A 26,266-nucleotide genomic window follows, 5' to 3' on the forward strand; every position below is an offset into this window, starting at 1 on the left:
GTTTCCACAAAAACTGTTCGCCAGGAGCTGCACAAAGCCAGATTTCATGGGAGGGCTGCAATCAGAAAACCACTACTTTCAAAAACAAACATTGTAAAGCGTTTAGAGTGGAGTAAAAACCTACAGAATTGGTCCTTAGAGCAGTAGAGTTATGTTATTTTCTCAAACGAGTCATCCTTTGCTTTATTTCCAACCACCGGCCAAGTATACGTGTGGAGACAGCAAAAATAAGTATTTGACCCAGACTACCTTCTTCCAACTGTTAAACATGGAGGATCTGTGATGATGGGGGGGGGGGGGGGGTGCTAAATCTTGGAAATCCATCAGCCCAATAGTTTCCCTTCATGGCAGAATTAACAGTCAAGATTATTTAAGCATTTTATCTGATCAAATTCATCCTATGGTTGCAGAACTGTTTCCAGAGAGAAATGCAATCTTTCAGGATGATAATGCACCAATTCACACAGCTAAAGCTGTTACTGAATGGCACGAGGAACATTCTAGTGAAGTTGAACATCTTATCTGGCCACCACAGTCCCCAGATCTCAATATTAATGAACATTTATGGTGCATTTTAGAAAAACAAGGAGTCAATATTCTCTTCCATCATCACTATAAGAACTGGAGACTGTTTTAGCTGAAGAATGGACAAAAATTCCTTTGGAAACAATTCAAACTTTGTATGAGTCCATACCTCATAGAATTCAAGCTGTAATTACTGCCAAAGCAGTCCTACCCCATATTAAAATAAATTTGCTTGAAATTTTTTAGGTGTTCCCATTATTTTGTCCAACCCCTGTATATACATTCACACACATATGCTCAAAGGACAGGTGTTTAGCTACATTCCTCTATGTTCTCGGAACAAATCCTACTTAGATCAGCATTGCCTTTTATCATTCTGATGCCACCAAAGTAAGTAACAGTCAATTTACTGGTTTGCACTCTTCAAGATGGTATGCCAGAATGGCCACAGACCAATAATCTGAAAGCAGTAACAATATACAAAACACTTAAAACGTCTGACATTTACAGACCCTCAAAGGTAACCCTACAATACATGACAGAAAGTAAGCTTAGGTTAATCTGACAACCAAAGATTCACTGCTGATTAACAAAAACCTCATGAATCTATTTAATACTTATTTACCAGAAAAGACCAGAAGTTGGTAACTGTATATTCCTCCACCATACCAGTGCCAAGCAATTAGTTTATATTGAAAGTTGACCCTGCATCTACATATATAAATGCAGGCTTGAGAAAGAATTTTACAGGAAGACTGATATTCTTTCATACATTCAAGTCTCACCTCTCTATACCATCAATGTTTATCCAAAGTGAAAGCCACTGACTTGGACCGATACAGTTTGGCACCAGTTTCATTACAATTGTTGCTCTCAGAACATTAAGAGCTGGAACAGATACCAAAAGACATCTAGCCCAACTCTTCAACATTTCCACCAGTCCACCATCACCATCATTTAATATCCACTTTTCAATGCTTTGTTGAGACAGATAATTTATGGTCTGATGCCCTTCCTGCCACCAACCCTCACCTGCTTCCAGGCAAGGTAATATTTCCCCCGACCAGAAATATTTTCCATGGAAGACTAGAAATGAACATCACTTGTATGAAGTTTACAACCATCACACGATGTCAAGGCATAGGTACACATGCACACCTGTGTGTGTGTGTGTGTGTGTGTGTGTGTGTGTGTGTGTGTGTGTGTATGTGTGTGTGTATGTGTGTGTGTGTGTGTGTGTGTGTGTGTGCATAGTTCAAATGTACAAAAAACAAAAGGCAGAGACAGGTGAGGGAACAACAAGCAGGATGTATTAGTTTGATGTTAGGGAAAATGGAAAAGTCTTTGATATTTTGAGCCCGTACTCTTCCACAGAAAAGAATGGAGAAAGAAAAAAAATGTGTCAGGATACACACACACATACAATATGCTACTTTCTTAGTTTGCATGGAGCTATAACTGAAAACACTTGCCCAAGGTGCTACCCAGTGGGACTACCCAAGGAAATGATGAAAAGCAAAGGTGGCTTCACTAGGATTTGAAATCCACATTCTATCCAACATTCTAATGATCTACCAATTCATCAGCACCAAATCACTATGACTCAGTTTAACCTGATGACAGCAGCAATAAGCTCCACAGCTCCTTCTCCCCCGACCCACCTTAATGACTTTATATTACTGTCATACTGTCTTCAGCTTTTTTTTATTATTGACTGGCTGTTTATTGTCAATCCAACACTCGGAACGTTTTTGAGATCCAATAAATACATTATCAATTAAATACTTGCAAATTATGAATTCTGATCCAGTGATTATGTATTTGCTGTATTCATGTAATGCTATACTGCCTCCAACTGGTATGAACAACACAGTGTTTAAGTATGAATGATCCAGGACTTGGAATGCTTCCAAGATCGAATAGACTTGAAACAAATAGTAACAATCAAATTGAATGACAACTATAAGTGGGGAAAACTTGACCTTTTTGTTACCATATAGCAATTTAAACCTATTATTTTCAGAATAATGAAAAATTTAATAAAATAACCTTATCATTATTTAATGTTTGAAACATAAATTAACATGAAATTTTGATGGAAGGTTTTACATTTAGACCATTTTAAAACACAAAGTTTGTATCACAAGATCAGAGGCAGATTCATATGGGATTGTATAAAAAAGGGATCTATTTCAAAACGGGGGCACCAGTTTTCATTTATGTTTTATGTAGTGTTTTTGGTACCGAAAGACTTTCAAACTTCGTATACTTTTCTATTTTGTGTTATAGAACAGAAAAAAATTTTTGTATTCGAATTTATTTCATGTAAAAAAATTGTCTTATTTCGATAATTTCTACTAATCACTGACGTCTATTCAGTTGAAAACAGTTAGCGCTGTAACGGTGTATATCGTATTAATCCCCTAACCCTAACTAGACTGTTAACCCTAACCCTAACTCTAGAATCCGAACTCTAAAATTGTTACACACATAGATACGCACAGCGTAATTTATTATATAAACAATATATGCGTATAAATTACGATTAAACTGGATGAAATATGTCACAGGGAATAACATTTTTATGACCGCCAGCAGTAACTCTATTCAGCTGAATAGACGTCAGTGATTAGTTGAAATTACAGAAATACGACAACTTTAACATGGAATAACTTGCGATGTACGTTTTTTTGTTAAGAAGACTAAGAGTAAAAGATGTTTTATATGACACATTCTACCAGTGTCCCAAGTTTCAAAGTGTTTCGTTAGGAAAATACTGGTGCCCCCGTTTTGAAATAGATCCTAAAAAAGGGTATAGAAATATTTGTCCAGTGTTTTTCAACCATTTTTTTGCCTATGGACCCCTTGGGCTCCTTTAATACTAAGACAGACCCGCCTACCTATGCAATGTTTATAAAATCATATATTTTTATAATATGATTCTATAAACATTGCATGGCTAGGAGGGTCTATCTTAGTATTAAAGGAACCTAAGGGGTCAATAGGCAAAAAAAAATTAATAAATAAATATTAGGAACTGTATTTTAAAAATAGTTAAAATAGTTTGTGCATTGCAGAAGTATAACCAATTTATTGCACATTAATTTTAACTACTAAATTTTAGATGGACCCCTGTTGAGAACTGATATTTGTTAAATGATAATTAATAGACTTGCAATCTGTTTTTCTCTCTTTGGTGCATTACGTTCATCATTATATAAATTAACTTAATCTTTCCCATACGATCAGTTTGAAAGAATTAGATTATTACACAGACACCATCATACAAATCCAGGATTTTTAAACAACATTTTGTTGTACAGCTTTTAGTCCAACCTTATAGAGCTAAGCAAAAACTTCACAAATAAGTTTAAATCAATATAGTTACAACAGAAATTGGTGAAAGTTAGGGCTACTTGACAGTTAACGTTTGCAGAAGGAACACTTTCATGTGAATAAAAATCAAAAACATCTCAAAGTACAATACACTGTCAGGATTCTATGAATGAAATCTCAAGGATACATATTTGCAAATGAATAAAACAAAGATTCCACATCACATCATTCACAAGCGAGTTTGATATGGTAACATGCACCATACTTTCACTAAACGTTTTGGTACCTATATACCAGACCTTGATACCCTCTTGTCCTTTCCACCATTGACACAGCGAGGCAGAAAGGACTGCACCAGCACTAAAGTATCATTCATTTTACCTGAGTAGACTAGAGCGACATGAAATGAAATGTCTTGTTTAAGAACACAATACGCCACAAGGTGCAGGAATCGAATTACCAATCTTTATGAATCAAACACTCTAACCACCAAGCCATCAATAAACAAATTAAATCAGTTTCGGGAGGAAATTTCCCTGTCGAAGAGCAAAGAAGTAAATAAAGGAATATAATAAATTCTAGTAAATGGTTCAGAGATGTCTGCTAGAGAAAAAATAATGTTTGTGTTCCTTTAATCTAAAAAAAAAAAAAAAAAAAAAACTTTCTATTAATTTCATTTTGTATAAAATATAAAGAAATAAGATATTTTAAAACAAACATTTACTGATGTAAATCACTGGATTATGTCAGTCGTAAAAATACCACAAAATACGATACACAAATGCGGATAAATGTATTGCTACATACAAAAAAATAACAAAAATATATTATCATTAAAGATTTTGTGGCAGTAGACTATGGAAGCCAATAATGATATAATTTCGATAACTTGATACGAAAGAGAAAAGTGATTTCGTTTGACAAGGCCATTTAATTTTTTTTTTTTTTTTTTTTTTTTTTTTAATGGAGCAAATATACTCGTCCCTGATTTTCTTATTTCCAAAGCCAATGAGACAAAGATCGACAAGAATATCATCTTCCTGCGGGATTTAAATTAGGAAAGAGATATTTTTAAAACTGGCACCAGACCAGAAATTTGTTGCGAAGATATAATACTCGATTCGATGATCGTTTTATTGATCTCCAGTGGCAGGTGTGAAGGAGGGCAGGTGATCGAAAGGTAAAGTCGATTACGATGGGTTTGAAATCAGAACAGGGAAGGGAAACACGAGCTGAACAACATAGCGATCGTCACTCTAGTCACTGCACAAGTTTCTGTCAATCTAATAATACTTTGAGATAATAAAAATATTTCATACACCAGCAGGAAACTTTAATATTTTACGTAACAAAAAAAAAGACATATCGGAAGATACGATGTGCAAGTTTCTCCCAGGAGTTTGTAAAAGGAAATAGCACAAGCTAGGATCCGAAACCAATTCGTAAAATTTGGATCACTGAGCATGTCTCACTGTAAACAGTTGTTTTTATTATCATAAGACGGTAGTAAAATAAAAAATTTAAAAAAAAAAAAATCTCGGCTATATTCAAAGTAAAAATAAAGTGTGACGGATAAAATCTTTAAAAACATAAACCGGCAGCATATTAATTACATACACATACACTTACACAGGCACCTGTTGGTTACAAACGATATGATTGAATAAATTGAAACAGTTTTGACGGAGAAGGTTAACAGTAGTGAAGTAAAAGATGAAGAAAGGAGCAAGGATGTCACAATGACACGACTCCACCTCGGTCAGTGATTTTGGGTGTGGTCGACCATTTATACATTCAGTCCGCGTTGCAGCAAAAAAAAAAAAAATGCCATTCACCTCCTTTACGTTGTATCTACACATCTACACACGCGCGCATACATTTATATATAAAACAGATCATACAAAATATATGATACACACGCGCACACACACAAAACAACTTTCAAGACCACTAACAATAACACAGCAGCAGCAGCATGGCGCAATGCGTTTGTGTCCATCTGGCTTCATAGAACTGATATATTTTCAGAATATGTTACTTAAAGATTTCCATAGGCTAGCAAACTGTCGCATCGTTCATTCAACCAAGTAAAACCGATCACCAGAAGCAAAATAGTTCAGTTAACGTCATTTGCCATGAATATATATCAAGTGATCAAAGACTCTCTGGATGGGGAAGTTGGTCGGTGGAAGCCAGTCACACTGACATCACCTACCGACACAGGACAGCCATCAACTGCACGACACACACAAGCAGTTGACAGTGTGTATTGGGAGAATTAATATAATACATACATATTATAATAATTATTGGAGAAAAAATAGTACATGTGACTTGATATGACAGTCAAACTACCTAACATGCAAACAACTGTAGGTTTATAAACATCTTCCACGCTGCAATTGCTGTTGTATGGATGGAGCTAAGTGCAAATTATATGTGGTCCCTTCACTTGGGTGTGGTATGAAATGAATGTTTATACTCTACATACTAGTATTGATTTTGTGTGTGTGTGTGCGTGCGCGCACAAGTACACAAGGTGATTTTTTTTAAAACAGTTTCCTGCAGTCAATCATAAGACCTCAATTATCATATCTCATCTTTGTCAACACAAACGTAAGCAAGCGCACAAGATTGAGGTTTGATTAAAATAACGATTGAGAGCAGACATCCTCGAAAGCAAATTAATCGACAGGAGCCAGTCAATTAGACCGCCCTAAAACTTGACTGACATTTAATATAAGGGAATGAAATGTGAAGTCGTTAAGGATAAGAGGAATTTCGTCTGGTGCAGCGTGGCTGAATGGTAAGGAAGCTCGCTTCGCTATCGACAAGATCCCAGGTTCGATCCCATTCTGTGGCATCTATCTAACTCTAGTGAGTAAAACTTGGTAGAAGTCATCAGATAGTTGATTGTACCTACACTTCGAAGGCTTTGTCTCATACTGCGACACTGCGTCACCTGATTTTAGGTTAATTCGATTGATCAAACAACTGAATCCACATCATTAAACAGAGATCCTTTTCGTTGGTGCCTCAACTATCGACTGCACTTAAAAATAATAAATTTCATAAGGCTGAATGGCAAAACCAACTATAATGGGACCAGATTGTAGGGTGAAAAAGTATGAAAGTAAAAACTACAAAGTTTGTTTTGCACTTGTTGAATATATGTCCAGTCATGAGGGAAATATTACCTTGTTTGGAATCAGGTGAGGGTTGGCAACAGGATGGGTAATGTCGCTATAGAAAATTTACCTCAATCAACTCCATCTGACCTTTGCAAGCATGGGAGACTGGAGAAAAAAAAACATTTGTATGATGGAGATATTTGTTTACAACCACCATACAATGTCAAGACAATGAGACATAAACACACAACATATATACTTATAAATATGAATGCAAGCTTTTTAGTTTCAATCAACCAAATTCAGTCACAAAGCTTTTAAATATACATGTGCTTATATATATGTAAGTAAATCTTATTGCCTTTTGGACATGCACTTATTTTATATACATCAGCAATGACTTTCTCACTGGTAATGTCTTCCCCAAATATTGCAAAATTGTAATTCTTTTTCCTCAAATAAATTGCACTTAATATTCAAGGCTCTGATGAAGCTACAGAATATTATTCAGGCACTCAACCAAGAGTCCACTGCATTTTATAGCAGAAACAGTTGTAAGCTAATGAAGTTCATAACATAACCACTGCTTTTCTTGTGTCATCTTTTTCTTACACACACATGCATGCATACATACATATACAGTAATCCCTCGACCACTGCAGGTGTTACGTTCCAAAAAACCTACACGATAGGTGAAAATCCACGAAGTAGAAACAGTACTGTACTGTATATTTTGTTTTATTATTTTTATAATTTGTATATATTTATTTTATCATAAATGCAAAACAACACCACAGAGAAATCGATGTAAGCTTAAGTAATAAACCAGGATAGGTGAACAGTGATATGGCAAGGGATTACTGTATATTTATATAGGCACAGGCATGGCTGTGTGGTAAGAAGCTTGCTTCCCAACCACATGATTCCAGGTTCAGTTCCACTGCATGGCACTTGTTAGTGGATTTAGTAAATGGAAACTGAAAGAAGCCTGTCGTGTATATTATGTGTGTGTCTTTGTCAGTTCTCCTTCATCACTACTTGACAACTGGTATTGGTGTGTTTACATTCCCGTAACTTAGTGGTACAGCAAAAACAGACCAATAGAATAAGTAGCAGGCTTTAAAAAGAAAAAATGTACTAGAGTTGATTCATTCAACAAAAAACCCTGTAAGTTGGTGCGCCAGCATGACTGCAGTCAAATGACTGAAAATAAAAATAAAAGAATATCTATATATATATGCATGGCTGTATGATTAAGAAGCTAGTTTTCCTCAGAAATGTGCTTGGCTGAGGGTTGACAACAAGAAGGGTATGGAACCATAGAAAAGCTGCCTCAAACAAATTCCATCGGCTTGGAAAAGTGGGCATTAAATGATTATATAAAAATCAGCAATTCATTACCTAAGCAAAAGGACTGCGACATATATATATATATATATATATATATATATATAAAAGTTATTATGTGTTATTTTCAACAACTTGTAAAATGTTGTCTGGGCAGTTAGATCAATGTTCTCACATGACCTCGATGTGTGACAATAATTATAACCTGAAAATGAACAGTAAATCAGTTGTGTTGTATGTAAGGTTTGATTGAACTCAATCTATACAGGTGAGAAATTTTATAGGACCTCATAAAATCTCATCAACACATTATAAGCTGAACTTGGCAATCTACCTCAAGCAACCCCAATGTTTATCTCTTCTCCCATCTCTTTAACATGCTTTGCGTTCCTTCCTCTGAGACACATTAATTCAAGTAGATATAATATTCAAACAAACAAATTTAAACAGGTCCTAAGGAAATTTTAAGAAATATTACAAAATATTTGTTTATGAAAATACATTTAACATCACCATTTATGATATATAGATAGATAGTTAATTACTAATAATTTTAATAATCAGATGTTAGAGTTATTCTGTAACTTACACACACACGCATATATGAACTATAACCTAAGAAAGATGAAAAGTTTTTATATACATATACATGAAGGGTTGCTGAAAATTTCCTGGCTTTAAGGGTATTGCAAAAGGCCTGGTTGGAGTCCCAGCCTTCCAAGTTTTTTTACAGGACTTAGAAAAATTGAAGAACCACATCAATAAATGTGTGAATCTAAGAGGGGAATATGTTGAATAAGATAATTAATTGATCCTCCTGCATTTTCTTTCAAGCAAAGCCAGGAACTTTTCAGCACCCCCTCCTCTGTGTGTGTGTGTGTGTATATTAATATTTTGCAAAAGCATAAATTTTAATAAAGATATTAATAAAGAAATATGTATATATATACTCATGTTTTGAGTTCTATTTTTCCTGTTTGCATCACTAAGCATATATAGGTAAACTTATTCACCATTTAATATAGAAATATTCCTCTGCTCTGAATGTTTAGATGCTAACCCCAATGATACATATGACTCTCAACAATAGCTACACTGGTAGAAAACTTTTCAAAACTTTATTGCAATGCTACCAGTCAATGGACAAGATATCAAGCTGAATCCCTTCATTAATTACCTATCACCAAAAGTGTTCGAACATGTAACTGGTGTGTCTACTATATGTGATACTGCTATAAATGCTCTGCAGGCTATATACATCAGCGCAAAGGATAAAGTAAATGTGTAGCATGCTTCGGTTACTCATCAGCAAGATTTTAATAAATCACTAGACCAGTGGTTCTCAACCAGGATCCATGTAAGATTTTTGGGAGTCCACACAACAAAATAGTAAATTGGGGATCCTCAGTAGTATCTTAAAGGTCCCTGAAAAAATTTTGCTTTAGATGTATGTATTGATATGTACTGCAAGAAACAGGCTTCTTTCTCTAACATTTTACAATAGTTCAACCAACATAGGTCAATGTATGAAAAACAAAATAGTAATTTTAAAAGACACTTCTATGAAACTAGTTTTTAAACATAGAATGGCTATGGGGGTCCACCAGAATAAAATAGTCATCAAAGGGATTCCCAGATAAAAAAAATTGTTAAGAAGGCGCAGGAGTGACTGTGTGGTAAGTAGCTTGCTTACCAACCACATGGTTCCGTGTTCAGTCCCACTGCGTGGCACTTTGGGCAAGTGTCTTCTACTACAGCCTCGGGCCGACCAAAGCCTTGTGAGTGGAGTTGGTAGACGGAAACTGAAAGAAGCCCGTCGTATATATGTATATATATGTGTGTGTTTGTGTGTCTGTGTTTGTCCCCCCACCATCGCATGACAACCGATGCTGGTGTGTTTACGTCCCCGTAACTTAGCGGTTCGGCAAAAAGAGACCGATAGAATAAGTACTAGGCTTACAAAGAATAAGTCCTGGGGTCGATTTTCTCGACTAAATGAGGTGCTCCAGCATGGCCGCAGTCAAATGACTGAAACAAGTAAAAGAGTAACCCCTGCACTAGACAAATATTTACAAACATTAAACATCTATAAGATCATCATCATTTTAACATCCACTTTCCTGTGATTGCCTAGATTAGTCAAAATTCATCAAGGAAAAATTTCTACAGCCAGATGTTCTTCTTGTCATCACTCACATGTAAAATAATATTTCCACTCGTCCTTCAAAAATGAGCGGTGTGGAAGGTTGGACAGGGTTTTATAGAAGATTGCAAACAAACAACATTACTTGTGTGATGTTTACAATTAGTATGTGATGTCAAAACAAAGGAAGGCATACACACATATAATACATCATTATCATCATCACTTTAACATCCACTTTTCAATGCTTGCATAGGTCAGAATTTGTTTTGGTGGATTTTCTATAGTTGGATGCCCCTCTTGTTACCAACTCTCACTTGTTTCATTGTAATTCTTTTATTCTTTTACTTGTTTCAGTCATTTGACTGTAGCCATGCTAGGGCACTACCTCAGAGGGTTTTAGTCAAACAAGTCAACCCCAGGACTTATTTTTTACAGAACCCAGTACTTATTCTATCGGTCTCTTTTGCCAAGCCACCAAGTTAGGGGACGAAAGCACACCAACACCAGTTGTCAAGTGGTGGTGGGAGGAACAAATACAAGCAGTCACACACATAGATATAAATATTCATATATACGATGGGCTTCTTTCAGTTTTCATCTATCAAATCCACTCGCCAGACTTTGGTCAGCCCTAGGCTACAGCAGAAGACACTTGCATAAAGTACCACCCAGTGGGATTGAACCTGAACCATATGGTTGGGAATGAAGACCACCACTTACATGGTAACACTCATTTACAGCTATCACTCAAAGTCAAAGTAATGTAACAGTAACACATACATATTACACAACAGGCTTCTTTCAGTTTCTGTCTACCAAATACACTTCCAAAGTTTTGGTCAGGCAAGGATTATAACTGAAGACAGTTGCCTAATATAACAGACACACAATGGGATTGAACCCAAGACAACATGGGTGGAACCCAAACTTCTTAACTTCACAGCCATGCCTACACCCATTCAAGTACAACTACTTCTAAGCAGGGAAATACTAAAAGAGAGAGAGAGAGAGAGTACAGAGGAAGAGTAAGCAATTCAACAACAGAAATGGGTGAGTGAGTACAAGTCACAGAAACAACTTGAGAAACAGGAGAAGCAACTGGAGAATTTCAAAATAGTATGTTCCATTTAGTATGGCATAATTAACGTCTGGGTATTTATGTACAAGATAGCATACATATTGTGTGTGTGATAAATAGGATGTAGAATACATTCACATGCAACCAATAACCAAGTGTAACCTTTGGTTAATATATGCATCTACACACACACACACACATACATACATCATATGCATACATATCTATACACACACACACATGCACACACATATTCATACACAAACATACACACTTCTGCTGAATTGTTTAAATAATAGATATCAAATAAATACCAATTCCATTGTTTGGCTCATAGAAGTCACCTGCTGGTCAGTTGGGATGACATGTAGGTCAACAAATTCATCCAAATTAAATATATATGTCCGAGATGCAATCCTTGGGCACACTGGATCTTGTCAAACTGTACAACCTATGCCCACATGGAACACAGACATTACATGATGATAATGGTGACATTTATATATATGGAGACCAGAAAACACACTTGTGTTTCAGCTACAGAGCCTTTAGTACTCACAAAACTAGCCACTCATGTTCAAGCGCTTAAATATACACAAAATAAGGTATCAAATTATAAACAATATTTAATATTTCATTCTTAGGTAAGGTGACAAGCTGGCAGAATCATTAGCACATCGAGCAAAATGCTTAGTAGCATTTTGTCTGACTTTGTGTTCCAAGTTCAAATTCCACCGAAGTCAACTTCACCTTTCTTCCCTTTCATGATCAATAAAATAACTATCAATTGTGGTTGATGTACCAAAATTTGAAAATGATATTTTTAGGAAATATATTTTCCAATAAGTCTATAGAGTCAGTTAACTTTACTTAAACATTATATAATACAAATGTTCATTTGTCAAAATAAACTATGTAACCTCTAACCTTTTGCTCTATTAACCAAAAGGTTAAAGGTCATATCCAGTCAATAGTAATTCTTTTATTCTTTTACTTGTTTCAGTCATTTTTGACTGCAGCCATGCTGGAGCACCACTTTAAAGGGCTTTTTAGCAAAAGAAATTGATCCTATGACATTCTTTGTAAGCCTAGTATTTATTCTATCAGTTTCTTTTGCCAAACTACTACATTACGGGGACGTAAACACACCAACATCAGTTGTCAAGCAATGGTGGGGGAACAAACACATATACAAAGAGACACATACACACACACACACACAACAGGCTTCTTTTAGTTTCAATCTACTAAATCCATTCCCAAGGCTTTGGTCAGCCTGAGGCTATAGTAGAAGACACTTGCCCAAGATGTCATGCAGTGGGACTGAACCCAGAACCATGTGGTTGGGAAGCAAGCTTCTTACCACACAGCCATGCCTGTATCTATATCACAGCTATGCTTGTGCACCAAATCTGTAAGCAGTAATTCACCAATGTAAGTAGTAAAAAAACACTGTAATTGATTGTTACATATTATCAAGCGTAGTTAAGTACACACCCTTATATTGGCTTGGAGAAAGCTACAGTAAACTACTTGTCTATAAAACTAATTGCTAAACTAAAATCACCCCAGAACTGGAATATATTTACACTTTTGAAAACAAGGAATAAATACTGGTGAAACATAAAAAGCAGCAATCCGGTGCAATCACAACAAATCTATAGTATGTACTATTGTAAAGTTCAGTTGTCCAGCAGATGTGAATGTCTGATATATTGTTATGGCAGAAGAGAACATCCATGGTGAACTAATGTGAAACCTACAGCTCTTGCATCTATACCATAGATGTAAGATTTGCTTACAAGCCTGGAAATCCTAGGGTTTTCTCAGAAAAACCAAAAACAAAGTAAATCAGCTCACATCCCTCAAGTTCTATCAATTACATCCCTCAAGTTCTATCAGCGAAGACTTGTAAAAACAGGTCTAAAACTCCTTTGAATATGGGTCAAAGTCTTCAGTAAAGTTGCAATGTTCCAATTTACAGGAATTTTTTTTACAAGGCATTAAGTACTTATCAATGGAGCAAAGAGAGAGTTGGTTTACTTAAAACATCTCTAACCCTTTTGTTACCAGATTTCTGTAGACATACACTGCCTTTGTTTAAAATAGTTGTTAATCATCCTCATCATGGTCATTCAAAGTCTGCCTTCCATGCTGGTATAGGTTGGACAGTTTGACAGGAGCTGGTCAGGCAGGCACCTGCACCAGACATCTGAGTCTATTTGGCATGGTTTTTACAACTAGATGTCCTTCCTAACACCAACCACCCAACAGAGTGGAGTAAAATAACTGCATTATTAAACCAGTGTTTAGATCATAAATTAACATGAAATTTTGATGGAGGGTTTTAATTTGGATCACTTTAACCCTTGAGCATTTAAACTGGTCATATCCCTCCCAAATATTCTGCCTGTTTTAAGTCAAACTGGCCAGATCTGACCCCTCACACTTATCCTATAAAGTCATACAAAAACATAAAAAGTCACATCACTGAAATCTCATAGTTATGAGATACTGTATGATAAATTCAAAATAATGTGAATAAATAAGCATTACATTTGACTGAGTAATCTGAAAACTAGAGGGCTAAAACAGAAAATTTACATTACCAAACCAGGAGCAATCTCAGGCAGATGGACATGAAAAGTATTAAGATCTTGTAATGTGTTCTGCCAGCTCACACACACCATGCCTTATAGGTGCCAGTGTGGCCATATGGTGAAGGAGTTTGCTTCTCAACCACATAGTTTCAGGTTCAGTCCCACATTATGGCATCTTAGGCAAGCATCTTCAACTATAGTCTTGGGCTGCCCATTTGGTAGGCAGATACTGAAAGAAGCCTATTGACTATGTGTACGAATGTAAATATTGGTCTAGGTGTGCGAGTAGGTTTGTGTCTCGGTATCTTGACATCACATAATAGTTGTCAATGAATGCAACTGTCATACAAGCAGTGTCATTCACTTCCAATATTCTGCAAAACCATGTCCAATATTCTGACAGAGAAATATTACCTAGCTTGGAAACTGGTGACAAGAAGGACATTAAACCAGAGAACATCTGCTTCAAAATACTCCATCCGATCCATGCAAGAATGGAAAAGTGCACATGAAAACGATGATGAAATAGTAGTTATCAATTAATAATCTCAAATCATCATCATCATCATCGTTTAACGTCCGCTTTCCATGCTAGCATGGGTTGGACGATTTGACTGAGGACTGGTGAAACCGGATGGCAACACCAGGCTCCAGTCTGATTTGGCAGAGTTTCTACAGCTGGATGCCCTTCCTAACGCCAACCACTCAGAGAGTGTAGTGGGTGCTTTTACGTGTCACCCGCACGAAAACGGCCACGCTCGAAATGGTGTCTTTTATGTGCCACCCGCACAAGCCAGTCCAGGGGCACTGGCAACGATCTCGCTCGAAAATCCTACAGGAGCCAGTCAGGCGGTACTGGCAACGGCCACGCTCAAAATGGTGCATCTCATGTGCCACCCGCACAAGAACCAGTCCAGGGGCACTGGCAACGATCTTACTTGGCTTGCCGGGTCTTCTCACGCACAGCCCATTTCCAAAGGTCTCGGTCCGTAGTCATCGCCTCGGTGAGGCCCAATGTACGAAGGTCTTGCCTCACCACCTCAGCCCAGGTCTTCCTGGGCCTACCTCTTCCACGGGTTCCCTCAACTGTTAGGGTGTGGCACTTTTTCACGCAGCTATCCTCCTCCATTCTCACCACATGTCCATACCAGCGCAATCGTCTCTCTTGCACGCCACAACTGATGCTTCTAATGTTCAGCTTTTCTCTCAAGATACTTACACTCTGACGGGTATTCACATTGACATTACACATCCAACGGAGCATACTGGCTTCATTCCTTGCGAGCTTACGTATGTCCTCAGCAGTTACAGCCCATGTTTCACTGCCATGTAGCATGGTTGTTCGTACGCATGCGTCATACAGTCTGCCTTTTACTCTGAGTGAGAGTCCCTTTGTCGCCAGCAGGGGTAAGAGCTCTCTAAACTTTGCCCAGGCTATTCTTATTCTAGCAGCTACACTTTCAGCGCACCCACCCCCACTACTAACTTGGTCGCCCAGATAGCGGAAGCTATCGACTACCTCTAGTTTTTCACCCTGGAATGAGATAGAAGTTGTTTCCTGTTTGTTTGCATCAAATAATTTAGCAACATCACAGGCAAAAAAACTTTGGTTGAAGCTGAGAGATTTTAATACAAGACCATATTGTAAATTTAACTTCATAACATCTGCACTGACTTACAGATGATAACTGAACATTTTTAGCTCAGTATTTATAGTCAGTACATACTTTTAAAATAGATACAAACAAGGCTTTGTGGTTAAGAAGTTCACTTCCCACCTACATGGCTTCAGGTTCAATCCCAATGCAGAGCACCATAGACAAGTGTCTTCTAATAAAGTTTGAGTGAACCAAAGCCTTGTGAGTGGATTTGGTAGGCAGAAACTCAAAGTGTGTCATGTGTATATGTGAGTGCACGAAAGTAATTGTGTCTCCTTGTCTGGGTTTCACATGACAGTTAAATGATGATGATTGTCGGAAGATGAGCAGCAAAAATATGCTCATAAATTTTGTGAACGCTGCCACACAGGTGAGATTGATGCAACCTTGATATTTAGCTTGAACATATACAGGTCAATGACTGTAGAAAAAAAAAACAGTGGGAAGGAACTTGAAGTAAGCTTAGTATTACTTTGGTTCTTACTTTGAGGGATAAAATCCAAATTTGATCATAACCAGACTTTACTATATTCACTCTAACACTTTTCTATGCCAGCTCATCAGCAACTATCTCCTGTTATGTCACCGGTTATAAGAAACTATTATTGCCAAGCAAATTGTATTTATTAATGTTGACAAAGTGCTTTTAACGTGGATAAAACCATGTTAAAATCACTCATGCTAATGCCACATAAAGAGCAACCAGTACACTCAGCAGAGTGGTTGGCATTAGGAAGGGCCATAGAACAGACAATGGAACCTGATGCAGTCCCTGGCCTTGCCAGCTTTGTCAAACCATCCAACCCATACTAGCATGGAAAACATACATTAAAATGATGATGATAATGATGACAGAGGGCCTTATTCAAGTCAATTAATGTTATTCCACAGCAAAGTGTTTATCAAAGTAATATACAGCAGTTACACTAGGCACCATATTTTCTGCTGGCTTTAATCAACTGAATAACCAAGTAAAACTAGTTGCATGGAAGACAATCAGAAAAGAAAAACTTCTCAACACAGGAAAGGTAGCTATTTTAAAATAGCCTTGGTGACATGACCATTGGGTTGAGTTACATGACACTGTCATACAAAATGCATGCAACTCAACAATAGTAAAACACTGACACTACACCTTGTTCTAAAAGTATGTGTTTATGTTAAAAGCAGAAAAGATTTCCCTTTTCTTCATGCTGACTGTCACATTGTCACTGAAAATGTTCACAGATGACTCCATTCTCAACTCCCAACAGAGAGATAAAGTCAAGTATCATCATTATCATTTAAATGTTCGCTTTTCCATGCTTACATGGGTCAGATGGAATTTACTGATGTAACTCTTCTACAGCCAGATGCCAGTCTTGTCACCAAACCTTACCTGTTACCAAGCAAAGTAACATTTCCTCATGGTTAGATATGCTATTCCAAAATACTGGAAATAAACAACATTCCTTTACAACAATTATGTGATGTGAAGACAAGGGCACAAACAACTGCCACTATAATAACTCTGAAGTAAACATTTGATGTTTCTTGGGTGAAGTAGTAGTAAAACTTCAGTAACAAAGTGTGGGCATTTTACAAACTTCATGTGTTGATTGTGGAAATAGTGCAAAGGTGCAATGAGAATTTAAGGCACCATTCTTGTGAAACAAACTAGTTATTTGTGCAGTCCATCTGATTATATTAACAAAATCGGTCATTTATAAATATGCATATATATATATATATATATATATTTGGCGTTAGGAAGGGCATCCAGCTGTAGAAACTCTGCCAAATCAGATTGGTGCCTGGTGTAGCCATCTGGTTTCACCAGTCCTCAGTCAAATCGTCCAACCCATGCTAGCATGGAAAGCGGACGTTAAACGATGATGATGATGATATATATATATATATATATATATATATATATATATATATACACACATCTTACATAAAAACACATCCATATTCACACGTATATATAACCCTCTTCTGTGTGTGTATATAAACATATACAGGATGCGATGGGTAAACTGTCACCATTTTATATTTATAATTTTGTGCACACGCATTGTTTGTTTTTGATTTTGTCGACTACACAGTATAGTAGGGTCAGTTGGGCACTGTCTGAGAAAAACGGCACGATGATGCAATTCACTCTGCCAGAAATTTGGAAATGACATGCTATACTGCTTGGCATTTGCACCTGAAGTTCCAATATGAACATTTCAGAGTGTTTGGGTGTCAATCTGAGGATATGTACCGAGAGTGATAAAAATCAAACATCCAATCAACATCATAGTGTTTGGAGTGATCACTAGTGATGGTGACATTATGCCTCCAATCATCTTCCCACACAGCCTCACAATACGGAGGCCTACATGAAGTGCCTGGAGGAGGTAGTGCTGCCCTGGATCAAGAGGGTGGCTACTGGAAGACCCTGTGTCTGGCAACAGAACTCTGCACCATGCCACACAAGCAGCAGAACTCAGTCATGGCTGTCAGACAATTTCTGTGACCACATAACCCTTAACATCTGGCCACCTAACTCCCCAGACTGCAACCCCCTTCATTATTACGTGTGGGGCACAGTTGAGCGAGAGACCAGAAAAACCCCTTGTAACACCAAAGATGAACAGAAGGTAAGGATTATGGCAGCATTCATCAACTTAAACAAGGAGACCGTCCAGCAGAGTTGCAGGAGATTCTGAAGTCGTCTGGAGGCCATGGTTGAATCCAAAGGCGATTTTATTAAATAAATTTACTCTTTAGTATTTCAACATATTTTTTATGTAATTTTGGTAAATACATCTGTTAAAAGGAGATGTCAGTGTCATTTTTGCATAACTTAGACGACAATATATTCACTGCACCCAGTGCACATATATATATATGTATATATATATATATATATATATATATATATATATATATATATATATATATATATATATATATATATTATTACAATTAAAAGGGTAAAGGATTATCAATTTATTAATAAATTAATAATTAATAATTTTTACCAAGCCTTTCGGTATGTAAGCACCATTATCGGTGTGGAACTTATTTAAAAGTTCTTCCCTTAATTTTGTTTATATATATATATATATATATATATATATATATATATATATATATGTACACACACACACACACACACATATATACATACACGTGGTGCCCCAGCGTGGCCACAGCCCTTGACTGAAACTAGTAACAGGTAACCTATATATATATACACACACACAGCCCCGAAATGTTTATAGTGTACCAAATAGTTGTAACATTTTGCAACACACATACATATACACCACAGATGCAAACACTCGACTCTGGGAGAGCTGCTGCTTTTGATGTTGTTAGACTTTGGCATGTGATAAGAATGTAGGTAGCACCAACACGATCGGATTTCAACTGGAAGAGAAAACAAAACAAAAACTTCACCAGGGTTTATCAATGTGTACAATACAGACGCGAATTTCGATCATTAAGTTATTCGGTTGTTTGTATTTCACTAGAAACGTCATTAATGCCCTGTCATAATTACTACAGCGGAGACAGTCATTGTATTTTTATTGTTTTTTGTTTTTTTTTTTGCGTGGCAATACGTACAGTTTAGTACCCGACAAAATCTGTTTCCTCTTAATTTTTCGAGTAGATTACGATTATGTTGATAACACGTAAGGAGGAAATTTGGTGGAGTCATTCTTCCACTAACTTTGATTCTGTTATTGACCATTTTCATAACTTAGCAGTTTTCACGTTTTTATTTGTTTCCGTTTTTTTTTTTTTGGAGGTGGAGGAAAGGTTTATGTTTGCAACATCAACAAAAGCTACACTCAAAAACGTTTCTCTGCTAAATTTAGTTTAAAATAAGTATTTTTCAGAAACTTACGCAAAGTCAAAGAGGGGGCGCTAAACTGTAGTTATGCCATTTTTCCTACTACTTAGTTATGTATAATAAACCTATAGTTCAGCGGTGACGATACGAGAATACACGTACACTACGTATGTATACACACACATACTATTGATTAAACTTGCAAAAAATATCAGAACTTCAACATCTAATTGTTATTGTCATTTCTTTCAACAACTATGAGTGAAATGAATACATACACATATTTACACACGTTACATATATGTGTATATAGCCCCTATATCCACTCATTTAGTGGGCCAAGTTATTGTGGAGTTTACATGAAAAGCTTCTTGACTAGAAACATGGCCTCCGCAAGCCACACTCAGAACAAATGTCATTTTTACAAGAAAAATGACAACGGAAAAGGAAAAAAAAAAGCGTGTCCGAACAACAGTTGATGGTGGAGGGGGAAATGGTTCTTTTTATTGTAGACCCAGAATGGTATTTGGAGTAAAATGTCCAATTACTTTGTGTCAGTTCCAGTGGCGAGAAAACGGAAGCCTCATCTCTCGCTTCAGAAAAGATGTGAGGGAGGAGAAAGAGAGGGAAACAGATGAGGGGTGGGGGATATAAACCAGCTGCCAGACTTATTGGAGACATATTACGCACACACTATATGCATAATACACACATACACACAATACACATGCACAGATACACACACATTACACACGCACACATACATCTTTTATTAGTTTCAGCTCCAGAGCTGCGGCCATGCTGGGGCACCGCGGTTTAATATGTATATATTATATTATTTATTACACACACACATACACATGCATACATACATATTACACATGTATTTATTACACACACACACACACACATACACACGTGTGTGTGTGTGTGTGTTGTGTTCGATAACGTTGGATGGAGAGAATAAATAGGTAAAAGAGGAAGGGTAAACGACTCACCTAGCGCCGAATATATCCTTTTTCGCGAGATTAACTCCAGCAATAATCTTTACATGAATTATCTGAGTAGTTCCAGGTACGTCGCTCTGCAAACAAAAAATAACTAAATAATAACAACAACAACAATAGGCGGCACAAGGCCAGCAATTTTAAAGGGTTCATCGATATCATCGACCCCAGAATTTGACTGATACTGCGTTTTATCAAATCCAGAGGGAATAAAGGTAAATACTTCGGCTGGATTTGAACTCGGGACGTAAAGAGCAGCAACAAAAACAATTACAAACCATTATTTCCCCACCCCACAGTCAATAAAGTAAAGTGTAGGGCGAGGACAACAATTAGAGATATTTATAGAAAGATGGCACAGGAATTTAAAGGTTTCAATGTAGGAACGAGAATGCTGAGAACCACATTCTATAAACTTCGAAACTTGACACATGTCGAAGGAACCACAAGAACAGCGGTAACAAAACAAATAATAGACAAACATCAAAATTAAATTCGCAATAGCTACAGATGCTTAAGAAGTGACAGATGAATGGAAAGAGGGAGAAAATCGTGGAAAAATCAATATAAATAATTTCTAATATGACATTTTGAAGTTGTCATACATAATTTTTCCATGGTTAATTAATTGTTGCTGTTGTTTAAAGTTAAACTTTACATATATATTTCCTTTTATTATTATGATTACCAAAAGAGGGAGGCCACAACATCTCTACACCAAACACGTTATATAGTGTGGTACAGACGTATAATACATAAAGGGCGTAAATAGATGTGTTGGTTATGTACTGAATGCATGCATAGAAATGAATAAGGTGTGAAGTGAAAAAAAAAAAACTGCTGATTGTTCATGTTTACTTACAGGGATTTCCTGCAAGCCGTATATTTCAGTTTGGGCAGCCATAAACAAGCGAAGTTAACAGTTAGACAGTCGTGAGATAGTGTGTGAGTTAGTCGTGATGGGAGGTGATAAATAGCAGCACTAACAGAGAGGGAGAGTGAGAGAGGGGAGAGCGACAAAAACAGCTATAGAAAGGAAGTGAGAGACGGAGAGAGAAAGACAGTTATAGAAAGAGGGTGAGAAGACAGCTGTAGAAAGAGGGGAAGAGAGAGGGGAGAGAAAGAGAGAGAGAGCATGACACACACGCGCACTACACAGAACTATAGAGATGAGATGAGAGAAAAACAGCTATAGAAAGAAGGTGAGAGAGGGAGACAGCTATAGAAAGGGGGTGAAAGAGAGGAAGAGCCATGAAAAAAAGGAGGCAGAGATAGAGGGAAGAATCTATAGAAAGATAGTTACAGAAAGAGTAGGAAAGAGACAGCTTTGAAAATAGAAGACATATGTAAAGAGGGAGAAAGTTATAGAAATGAAGGCAGAAAGAGAGGGAAAGGTTGTAGAAAGGGAGGTAGAGAGAAAAAGGCAGGGCATTGAACTGACAGTGCGTGGAGGGGTAGAAGTGAGAGTGTTGATATTGGTTATTATTAGGAGAAGCCAGCGTCATACAAGGAGTGTTATATATCTATCTATATATATATATATATATATATATATATATATATATATATATATATATACACATATAGATATATAACACTCCTATTTACACTCCTTGTATGACGCTGTGTATATATATATATATATAATATACATATTTGTTTTGTTTTGTTTTTAAGTGTGGGTGATTGTGGTGGCATTCTTCTTTCATAACCATTCTCTTATTCTAATGAACCTCTATTAATTACATTTAATCTAATCCAAAATTAGTCATGAAACAAAATTCAAATGTCATTTTACAAAAAAGATCTAAATTTAGATTTAATCCATATACATAAAACTTTTTTTGAAACATACAATGTACAAAAAACATATGAGAGAAAATGACAAGTAAAACGAGTGTATGCATCGTGTATGTATTTATATACTAGCATTTTTGGGTGTATATGCATGCTTCAGTCTGTGTTGCTATTTCCTACACAGCGCGCACGTGCAAGTGAGTATACCTAAATACATATATTTATGCACTAAGTTCAGCATCTTGCCCGCTTTGCTGAACACACTCATATACGTTAGTTAGTGAACACTATACATAATGTCATTCTATCTCAGTATACACACTAGTTTTATCTGATGTAACATAACGAGTTGTAATCGTAAATTAGTGTCACTTGCCTGGACAAATGACAAGACAACAAGTAATAGTAGTAAAAACATAAAAGCTATGCACCACTGAAGACAGGGTCATTGAATGTGTGTGCGTGTGTTTGGCCATGTTTACGACACAACAAATGCTGTCTGTTAATTCTCACAAGACCTAAGCGCAGTTAAAGCTCGGAAGGTAAAAGCAGACTTTCTGCCAGAATAGGATGGTAGAAGACAGTGCGTCTGAGAGGTGTACACTGTTGTAGTGAAACAGCTAAATTGCTCTCTAAATTTTGTCCATTCAAAATACAGTCACCTTTTTTTCTCCATCACAAGCTTGCTGACGTTTCATCCACATATGAACTGTCATCATAGCCATATGTTCGCTTGCATCACCTTTTTATCGTTCGTTCGTCTATCATGCAACTCTCATTAAAACATCCATCGTTATGCAGAATATCGGTTAAACTAAACGAAATTCAGTGTTGAATTCTGTCGCCATCTTTGAGTAATAGTGTTGTAGGGTCGTGTATATTGGGTGTGCTCTGTGAGCACTGCACAACCATCAAAGATAGTAAAAGCTATCAAAAATATCATTCTCACTCAATAATATAGTCATGAACCATGAGAAAACTCATTATTCTGTCCCTTGTTATGAAATATTGTGAGAGTTATTCTGCGATAGCACTGCACATCTCACAGCTAGTTGCATTATATATACTGGATAGATGGCGAGATAATGGGAGAGTGATAAAAATAAGGACATTTCACCAGTTTTTTTATTCACTTTTACATCTCTCTCTAAGAAAAGACTCTTTCTTTCTAGCATTCTACACTCCCCCTCCCACAAACTGGCCTCTTTAGTTTAGCTGTTCAAATTCATTAACCCCTTTCCTCTTCAAATTTTTTTTAATATTCAACCTATTAGTTAAGACTCATTCTTTCTTATTCATTTTCACAATTCCCTCTAATAAACACTGCATTTTTGTATTTGCATACATTTTCATGTATGCATAAATAAATTTAAATAGATGTTAGCAAGTGAGATTGATTTTCCTTGTGATAATTCTCTTCATGTGGTACACTGAAATAATATGCCTTTTCAAATCTATTAATGTAAACCTAGAAACAAAGATTAAAACAGACTGAAACACCTAGATTTTCCTTTTTAATGTTTACTTTTGAGCAATACTTGTGCCAGCATGGCACCACAGAACACGCTAACATAATAATCTTCATATGCAACTGAAATTGTGTTGCCCTGCATTTTTCATTGATATTTCAATGGCTAGGCAGCTTTCAACCTTGTATTTTAAAACATCATAGTTTCAAGTGAGTGCAATAATCTACAGAAGAAGCCAGTCATACTATCTGTGAAGCAGAAACAAACTTATAGTGATGTTTCATACTTGTGTTGCAGTGACGAAAGTTTCTGAAAAAGTATGACATTAAAAATCAGACAATTTCAAGAATATGCAAGACTAAGGACAAACTAACTACATTTTCTTTGAAATATAATATTGATTTCAAACTTTGGTACAAGGCCTGCAATTTCAAAGAAGGGAGTAAGTCGATTACATTGTACCCCATTACTCAACTGGTACTTATTTTATCAACCCTGAAAGGGTGAAAGACAAAGCTAACCTCAGTGGAATTTGAACTCAGAGCATGAAAACAGACAAAATACCACTAAGCATGTCATCTGGCATGCTAACAATTCTACCAGCTCACTGCCTTCTTTAAGAAGACATAGTACTGATGCAAATTTTAGATCATTATTGGTTGGTGCATAGAAGGCTATGAAAGATGTAAAAGACACAAATCCTAAGGAAGTAGTAACAAAGTTGGTTATCCAGCAACAATCCCATGCTAACTACATCCAAGCTATTTAAATTCAAAGTGCTGCTGTCAAACAATATGTATTTTCAAAGTTCATTGGTTTTGTAAGACATAAAATGCATCAGTTGCCTGTGCATTGTTACCATTCTAAGATATTGCAGTTCAACATGCATATCTTTGGTGACTGGTTTTACTCACATTTCATTCTAGCAGTGCATAAATACTAGGAAGAGGTCTTCGAATTTCCTGCCAATGCCAGTGTCACATACTTGGCATGTAAGAATCACCTTTCAAACTTTGGGCCTCATGGAGGCAGTGACAAGTGACCAAGACCACTGGCAATAATACTGTGCTTGAGAAAACCTGTCAAGCCAAGTGGGATCGTAGTTGTGGCCAATGTCAGTGTTTTGTAACTGGCACACATGCTGATGACACATAAATAACACCCACTACACTTTTGGAGTGGGTGGCATTAGAAAGGGCATCCAACTGTAGAAACCATGCCAAATCAGATTGAAACCAGGTGCAGCTCCCCAGTTTACCAGTTTTCAGTCAAACCATTCAACCCATGTCAGCATGGAAAATGGACATGAAATGATGATGATACCATGCACTTTCTCATCCAAATGGTTGCCAACATGAGAGTAACAACAGCAGAATAAGATGCATAAACTTAATACCCAATGTCACCTCCATTATCCAACCAATGGGTTAAGGAGGGGAGAGGGGGCAGTCAAATGAAGTGGTCAGTATTGGGGATCCATAGTGTTTACTGATTAAAGGGGTCAATAAACACCTGAAATGATTTTGAGCAATAAGGGTACTGAATTATTAGCAAACTGAATCCAAAAGAACATGGGTAATTTCCAGCCAAATATTGATGCAATAACTAGTATTCACCAAACACTTATTTCACATTAAATATATCAATATAATTTTACAGAATTTTTATTGTTCTTTATCAATTTCCTTATATTTCTTTAAATATTTTTGATTAAAAATTGGTATTGACACAAAAGAATGAAGGAATTATGGTTCTTGAATCAAAGAATTTTTTTATTAGTCAAACTTTTAAATTTATTTTAGAAACTTACATGATAGGTGGGGGAAATAAGTTTTCAATGGTTCTATGAAGGGGCCAACAATATAAGAAGTTTACTACCACCTGGATAGATATAATACAAACTAAGTTACTTGAACAATATTTTTGTAGCATGATAAACAACCAAAACCTGTCTGTTCTATGATATCCAACCATTTTACATTATATTTTTCACTCGGGATATACCAACACTGCTAGATATAATGAAAGGGTAGGATGGGAAAACAACCCGAGAACCCCTGATTTGGAATGTGTTTGTGTGTGTCCATTATCATTATTATTATTGTTTTAGTGTCCACTTTTCCATACTATATGGCATGTAAAAAGCACCATCCGAACGTGATCATTGCTAGGCCCACCTTACTGGCTCCTGTGCCAGTGGCACGTAAAAAGCAGCCACTACACTCTTGGAGTGAGAAATTCTGCCAGACCAAATTGGAGCATGGTGCAGCCGCTGGCTCTCCAGACCTCAGTCAAACCGTCAAACCGATGCCAACATGGAAAACAGACGTTGATCAGTGATGA

The 26,266-nt window shown here is 36.6% G+C and overlaps 1 protein-coding gene across 13 annotated transcripts in view; it reads right to left on the reverse strand.

Annotated features, from left to right (window-relative positions):
- The window catches only part of LOC106873354 (E3 ubiquitin-protein ligase NEDD4-like), a 352,751-nt gene that overhangs the window by 125,480 nt on the left and 201,005 nt on the right, over positions 1 to 26,266 (reverse strand). For 10 of the 13 annotated variants that reach the window (XM_089347030.1, XM_089347032.1, XM_089347033.1 and 7 more), the window contains one exon: positions 20,649 to 20,734. In XM_089347030.1, coding sequence (XP_089203156.1) covers positions 20,649 to 20,734 — 86 coding nt within the window. Of the gene's footprint in view, positions 1 to 20,648; positions 20,735 to 21,519; positions 21,673 to 26,266 lie in introns of those variants that run through there. The other 3 variants (XM_089347036.1, XM_089347040.1, XM_089347035.1) reach the window with 1 other exon arrangement.

The sequence above is a fragment of the Octopus bimaculoides genome, chromosome 2 (genome assembly GCF_046866305.1).
Source record: "Octopus bimaculoides isolate indiv1 chromosome 2, ASM4686630v1, whole genome shotgun sequence".
Classification (NCBI taxonomy): Eukaryota; Metazoa; Mollusca; class Cephalopoda; order Octopoda; family Octopodidae; genus Octopus; species Octopus bimaculoides.